A 7,870-nucleotide genomic window follows, 5' to 3' on the forward strand; every position below is an offset into this window, starting at 1 on the left:
CTGAAGTCCAGGTTGTGCTGATTTTTATCTGGCTCTTTCAGGATGTTTTTTTTACTATTTGTCCTATCTGACACAAAGGCTGTCAATTTCTGACATTTTCTGGGAAAGGGACCCATTTATTGACTGAAAGTCCTAGGTCAACAGTTGTTTAATGTCCATGTTTTAAGCAAACAACCTTCCCATCTGGTGTCAATATCCCCAGTTCTAGGTACTGATTACCCAGGAGGGAACCATCATTCTGTTTGCTGACCCAAAAGCTTTATACTGCTTTGTGATACCCTTCGAAATTGCTTCTGGATTCTACATCTGGATTCTGTGTTTTCCTTATTAAGTTTTTTACTTTAACATTTTATTATGGAAAGTTTCAAACACATAGGAAAAAAAGTAGATCAATCTAATATAACCATAGACCCATTAACCAGTTTTCACAATTTTCAATATTTGGCCATTTGAGTTTCCATATACCATACCCAACAGTGGTTTTCTGTATTATATCATGTCATTTCTCCAACAAAAAATACAGCATGGCCATATAATTCATTAGGACTTGGAAAAACATGCCATCATCACATCTAACAAATAAGCAATAGCTCCTTAATATCATCTAATATCATGAAAATTTTCCTAATTGCTTCAAAGTTATTCATTTATACTCTATTTATTTAAATGAGGATCCAAACAAGATCCACATATGACACTTAGTTGTTGTGGCTCTCAGGTCTAATTTCATAACAATCCTTCTACCCACCTGCATTTTATATTTGCTGTTATTTAAAACACTACAACAAAACAGTCGTTTGCAGAATTATTCTCATAATTGATTTGACTAATTGTTTTCTATGTCATTTGATATATTTCTTTATCCCCTTACATCCTGAAAACTCTGGGTACCTAGAGTTGGTTAGATTCAGGAAAAGAGTACTTCGTAGGTGTGTCTGATGTTTTCACCACAGCAGGTTGTCTCACTTTTAGTAAGACTGATCAGTGTGTTCAGATACTCTCAGCTTGACTTATCCACTAACAAAGTACTTATCAACCTTTCACCTGTGGTTTTTAGTGGTTGTTAATGTTACCTAGAACTGTTATTTCATTATAAATTGCAAAATGATGACTCTAGAAAACTCTTGTGCCTTCATTTATCAGCTGCAATTTTCTACAAAATAGGAAGGAAATTCACCTAGTCAAATATTTGGTTACCCTGAAATACAGATTTAATAGGAAAGTCAGGATAAGTACTTAAAACTTTTCAGAGTAATAATTCAATGCTGTAGTAAAAATGACCAAGTAAAATGACCTCATGGAATCACAGTCCTTACTCTATTTTGATGCTCAAATTATCTCTTCTTTGGCCAGCAGGAGTCCCTTCAGTCTGGTTCCTATATCATTATGACATGACCCTAGTGATCTTGGATAGTTTGTTTTCTAGCACACAATATTTTCTAGGATCCTCATATATTTTCTGTCCCCAGACCTGGACTTTCTGAAGGACTGCTGGTTCCTTTCAGAAAGAAACAATATTAAGAGACCACATACTGGGCATTGGGGTGCATCTAGCTATTTCAGTGGAAGAACTCAGAAAATGTATTTTTTAGAAAAAAAATAATAAATTCTAATATTTCCAAATCAAACTGAATATTAGAGCAATTTTTTAAAAAGTTAAATTTTATACTCTTGCATTTTCCCTTTATGTTGAACACCTTGGTTCTTAATTACTTTTCTTGCTTTATTATAATATAATCATATTAATATAAAAATAACACTAACATTATTACTTGAATAAATTTTTTGCCTCTTTTAGAAGCAGACCTTGAGATCAAGATTCTTGTAAAAGTGATTTAATAGGTAGTATTTTCAGAAAAACAATAAAGACAGTAGGGCAGTAAGGAGAAAAAGAAAGGCGACAAACAAGGGCATGGTAACAACCTAAATCTGGAGGAAGGTAATTTGGAGTTGATTCTGCAAGGGAGCAATGGGCATAGCCTAGGCCATACCTCAGAGTTTTTCTAACCAAAGCTAAAGAAGTTAGAGTATTTATATGCCAGCATCTATCTATCACTGGCCAACGGCTGCCTCTGGGAGGTCCTGAGTCCCCAGGCACTTCTTTCAGTGAATACAGGTGAAGTAGGTTCCAGCAGCCCAAGGACAGCCCTCAAACCAAGTGATGGGTGTGCTGGCTATTGCCAGTGAAAGCACAAGGGGCATTGGTATTCACACCCCAAAATGTAAAAGACCCCAGAAGATACGGGCAGAACACTGACAGCTTGTTATTCTTCACACTGTCCAGTTCCATTCTCTTTTCAATTAAGTTCATAGCACTGATTCTTTAGGAATAAAAAATTAATGAAACATTTACATGCCCGAAGCTGCAATCAGTCCCAAAGACTTAATTGATATTCACGATCTTCCCTCATCCACCCCTTACAGGTCTCCTCTCTTGGCCAGTCCTTTTGTTGCTTTGGGTTGCTTGCAGAGTACGGTGACCCAATAATTCATCTCTGGTGATTTGATGTCACAACTCTAATGTAGTTGCTGTAATTACCTATTCATAGTTAAAAAGGGCATGGGATTTCCCAAGCTCTGGACATACTTGTCCCTGTCCCTATTATGTAGTAGTAACCAACCATCTCATAATGATCAGGGTTAATTACTCTGGCCAGTCTGGTGATTCCTTTCTTTTGCTCTTGGGTCTACCAGCAAGAGGATCCCAACAAGACAAGTCAGCACTCATAGCTTTAGGCATTTTGGAACCCTTACTGAGCCCATTCCTGGAAGTATTCCTCTTTTCTGGGAACTAGGACTTCTATACATGCTGGAAATAAAGTTCTATTAACGATATGCCATCTGGCAAAACATATGCAACTAAGACTACCATTGGATTAAGTGGACTTCTCAGGTGGCACTAGTGGTAAAGAACCCGCCTGCCAGTGCAGGAGATGCAGGTCTGATCCCTGAGCCAGGAAGATCCCCTGGAGAAGGAAATGACAACCCACTCCAGTATTTTTGCCTGGGAAATCCCATGGACAGAGGAGTCTGTCAGGCTACAGTCCATAGGGTCTCAAACAGTCGGATATGACTGAAGCGATTTAGCACCCACTGTCATTGGATTAAGTCTATGGTAATTCTTCATCTTCTGTTACAATCCATTTTTGCTGGGGCTACAAAATGGTGAGTTGAATGGGAACATGGTAAAGGCCATCATCCTAGTATCCTGTAAATCTTTTAAAATGGCATTACTCTCTGCTATTCCACCTGCCATGCAGTATTGCTTTTGAATTGCTAATTTGCTAGTAGTGGACAATTTCAGGTGTTCCATTTAGGCTTATATAACATCAAGTCTTGAGTCATAGTATTGTATCCGCATATTGTCAAAGTCTCCCTTATCCAGCCTTACATTTTGCCCCAAAACCCTGGTCCCATATTTCAGTCACACTCTCCAGATCCCTGATACTTTGTTGGTGAATAGTCTCTTCTCTCCCTTAGTGGGACCAGAACTATTCCAGTTAAGACACACTAGGATCTAACCTCAGAGAAGGCAGTGGCAACCCACTCCAGTACTCTTGTCTGGAAAATCCCATGGACAGAGGAGCCTGGTAGGCTGCAGTCCATGGGGTCCTGAAGAGTCGGACACGACTGAGCGACTTCACTTTCACTTTTCACTTTCATGCATTGGAGAAGGAAATGGCAACCCACTCCAGTGTTCTTGCCTGGAGAATCCCAGGGACGGGGGAGCCTGGTGGGCTGCTGACTATGGGGTTGCACAGAGTCGGACACGACTGAAGCGACTTAGCAGCAGCAGCAGGATCTAACCTAGTTATTTGTCTCATGTTAGGTTTATTATTTGTTAGGTATTAAAGGAAAAGAGAATAGAACTTGAACAGTCTTCAGAGAGGCTGCTATCTGCCAATAGCAGAGCAAATAAGTTTCAGGTTTATCTAAAATGTGATATTAACATGAGACATTTTGTGCCTTTAAATAGTCGTGTTTTTGCTAATCTAACAATCAAATCTTGAATCTAGTCTTTAGAGTATATCTTCCCTCTATTGGAGACTGTGATATCTATGTGCTGCCAGGGAGGTTTTCTGACTTTCATATCATGTCCTTAGTCGCTCAGTCATGTCCAACTCTTTGCAACCTCATGGACTATAGCCCGCCAGGCTCCTCTGTCCATGGGGATTCTCCAGGCAATGATACTAGAGTGGTTGCCAAGGTCTCCTCCAGGGGATCTTCCGTATCATGCTCTGATATAATTCTCCCGTTTGAGTCCCTCAGTGGTTCTGACCAACACACAGCTAACCTCGAAGTTGTTATAACTGCTATTTCTCCATATCTCTCAAGACTAGAAGTATTGACTAAGCCAGTGCATGCCCTTTCACCTGTATCTCACTTCCCATCCCAATGTTCTGCTACTGTTACAGGAGGCCAAGACTACTACTGCTGCTACCTTTACTAACATCAAATGTGTCCTTGTGTCATCCGACTTGAGTGATTCAACTCCAGAAGTCTATCCTGAGACTGTCTCCTAGGTTCCCTTGTAGAAACAGTTGTTTTGGATCAAATTCTCTAGAATCAGATCTTGAAATAATTCCTATGAAAATGGTCTATTAGCACACATTCTCAAGAAAAACTGTCAGAGAAGATCTAGAAGGGATATCAAGTAAGTTTCAGATCAATTCTTAGGGAGTTTGGGAGACAGTGTAGATTTTGTCTCAGAGTAGGAGCAAGGAAGTTGGAGTATTTATATCTCTGTGGCAATGAATTATTGGCCTCTTGTTCCTGGAGGACATAAATTCTCAGGCATGTTCCTGTTGGTAGGCAAAACAGGCTCCTAGGCAGCTCTCTAGTAAGGCAAACAGGTGCCAGGTACTGGAAATGAAAGCTCACCTTAAATTAGTATGCATTCTGGTTAAGGCACATGGAGGATGTGTATTGCAGTTACTGCATGTAGTTGAAGATTTTTTTTGATGGAAAAGAACCTCTACATTGATTTTTTAGCACACATATAGCTAAGGTAGGGATTATCTCAGGATGAACCTAAGCTGTTTCTATTAATAATAGTCAAATCAAAATATGTTTGGTTTATGGAGAAATCCAATGGAGTAATTCTCACCAGGAATGTCTTCATAAGTGACTAAAGATCCCCTGGGAATGAGGAAAATCAGAAAAAAAAAGAAAAGAAAAGGAATGATGGAGGCAGGCACAGAATCTCAATAATGCCGATTCAGTAACAATGGCATAGTAAATAGGGGCAATTATTGAGAGAGTAAAAGCGAGTGTGGTTCAGCCCTTCAGACTTCATGAGGAGAGAGGGGTCTGTAGTTAAAAACTAAAGGAACAGTTTTACCAGAATCTCTTTAAGACATAGTGCTCAAGATAGTTCTGCTTGAAACTCATGTAATGAAGTGGGAAGGGACACTTGGAAGATATTGGTTGCTGGGCTGCACCCCACAGGCCTGCAAGCCCTGTACTTGCCCATCCTCGAAACTGAAGAATAAGCCTAGAGTCATTGACAGAAACATCAGTGGTGTAACAGACACAGAATCCTACATGTTTGAAGCCAGGTTCTGGAGTGACAGACCCCATGTGGGGAGGAAGGCAGGCAGGACGTGGCAGCAGTCTTAATTGGGTTGGGGTGGCGGGGCCAGGAGGCTACCATTTATAGGGGAATTAATATCAGGTTGGCTCATCAGTTACCAGGGAGACCAGCAATGAGGGCACATCCCTCACAGCCCTTCAGGTTAACAACCATCATGAGGGCTGATGTTTTGCTTTAATAAACTAGCAGGTGGAGCCATTCTGGCCTAAGGGGCAGGGGGAAAACATGTTCATGTGGGGGACTGAGTCAAGTTGGCTCATTGGTTACCAGGGAAACCAGCAGAGGGGCATGCCTCTCATGGCCCCTTTGATAAGTAATTATAATGGAAATACTCTGATCTAAAGTTAGAACAATCATTAACTGGGGCTGCAGCAAGTTTGAAGGATGGTCGGTAGTGTGGGTAGGGAGGAGCTGAAGCAGGCACGGGATGAGCAGATGTACAGAGAGCAGGAGAACAGCCACCTTGAGTGTCCTGACAAAACACCCCTCCCCTATACACCCTGCACGATCCTTACAATCTTGCTCCCCCACCACTGACCTTCCACATTACCCTGGGGTTAGGCATGCAGAGGTAAACTGCAACTAAATACCACAAATGCAATATAGATGATAGCAGCTAAAGAGTGTTAGGAGTCCAAGAGGTGGGCAAACTTGAGTCAGGCCTTTATTGGGTCAATTTTTCATGGAAGGTCCAAAGGAGGACCACATTGGCATCTCCCTGTAGACCCAGCAATCTAACTCATTTCATAGGGAGGCCACTGTTGTCACCCAGTCTGGGAACAGATTTCCTCTGCTCAGACTAGGGATGAAACATAAGTTAACAGGCGCAGTACAGGGGAGAGCATGACCATTAAGCAAAATACAAGTAGTACCTGCATTCTGAGATAATAGCACCCCTGTCTGTGGTTTCTGTCCTGGCCTGAGGACCTCACTACCCATCCACCTGCAGACCCCATAGCTGAGGGCTGAATACTGGCGAGATCACATAACAAGACCTCAGAGTTAGTAGAATGGCATCCTTCTCCAGTAGGGGGCCTAGATTAGTTACCTTAGTCCTTTTAGGTGGGGCCCAGGAGGAGGAGACAGGTGAAACCTGTAAGTCCCTTTCTAATTTTCTTCCCCATAAGGCTGCAAATCCAAACCATGGGGACTTACCTGCCAGTCTCAGGGCCATGTTGTTATACTGTGGTTCACTGGGGAAGATCCAATGATGAGGGCAAAAGTGCATTATTGTCCTGACCAACAGTTGGCAACAGTCCTTCAGTGGTCAACTAGTGAACTCGATTGCACTGACTAGTTGCCTCTGAGTTAAGATGGTGTCAGCACTGGGACCACTGCCCCTGGGATGTGTTCACTGCTGAAGGAGTGGGTTTCCTGTCTCTAATGTTGAAGCAGCTCATTTGCAGCCCCAGCAGCAATGGAGTTGTGAGGCAGGGGAAGATGTCACTGTGTGTCATTCTTACCAACCCATTCCTGAACTTCATGGCTGCAAAAGTGGATTCCCTCATCACTATTGATGTCCATGGGGGGTCCTGAATCCCACACACAGCTGTTCTAGACCCCAAACAGTGACTTATTCACCAGCTATCTCTTTGGAATCCACGATCATGGGGCTGCTACTTTTAAACTAGAAAGAGGCTCTGTGGTTAACAGGATATCGTCAACATAATGGAAAGAGAAAGACGCTTCTCATAGTAGACAGCTGCCACAAGGCCCCATATGCTAGTGAACAGCCCGCATGTTCAGAGTCACCCCTGCAACTTTCTGTTCCTTGTCCTTATTTCCTAACATCTCACACTCACAAGAGTTTCCTCCATCTTCTGGCTGACTCATCATTCTGCACCCTGCAAGCCTTGTACTTGCCCAGCCTTGAGACCAAAGAAATAACCTGGAGACAGTGATGAAGACAGCAGGGGCTTATTGGACAGGAGACCGTATATGTCTGAAGCCAGGTCCTAGAGCAGCACCTCCACAGCATACGGCAACCAAGGAGCAAAACACGGAAGGGCTAGGCCTGGGGAGGTTACCATTTACAGGGGGAATGACATCAAGGAGGTTGGCTCATCAGTTACCAGGGAAACCAACAGCCAGGGCACTTCCCTCCCAGCCCCTCAGGTTAACGATCATGAGCACAGCTGTTTCCCTTTAATAAACTAGCAGGTGGAGCCGTTCTGGCCTAATGAGCAGGTGGAAAGCACATTCCTGTGAACAGAGTGTAGGTGAAGCATGTGTAGGTCAAGCAGGCGATGTACAGAGAGTAAGAGATAAGCCACCTTG

At 42.6% G+C, this 7,870-nt stretch overlaps 1 protein-coding gene across 12 annotated transcripts in view; it reads right to left on the reverse strand.

The window, feature by feature from the left end:
• Positions 1-7,758, reverse strand: part of SLC17A1 (solute carrier family 17 member 1) — a 63,625-nt gene extending 55,867 nt beyond the window's left edge. For 4 of the 12 annotated variants that reach the window (XR_008711430.1, XR_008711432.1, XR_008711431.1 and 1 more), the window contains exon 1: positions 7,482-7,757. Coding sequence is in view for 6 of the 12 variants with exons in the window: in XM_055570819.1 (XP_055426794.1) it covers positions 7,482-7,571 (90 nt within the window). In the remaining 6 variants the exon portion in view is untranslated. Of the gene's footprint in view, positions 1-6,748; positions 7,080-7,395 lie in introns of all 12 variants that reach the window. The other 8 variants (XM_055570817.1, XM_055570818.1, XM_055570816.1 and 5 more) reach the window with 6 other exon arrangements.
• Positions 7,759-7,870: the final 112 nt, after the last annotated feature.

This window comes from Bubalus kerabau, chromosome 3 (assembly GCF_029407905.1).
Source record: "Bubalus kerabau isolate K-KA32 ecotype Philippines breed swamp buffalo chromosome 3, PCC_UOA_SB_1v2, whole genome shotgun sequence".
NCBI classification, from domain to species: Eukaryota; Metazoa; Chordata; class Mammalia; order Artiodactyla; family Bovidae; genus Bubalus; species Bubalus kerabau.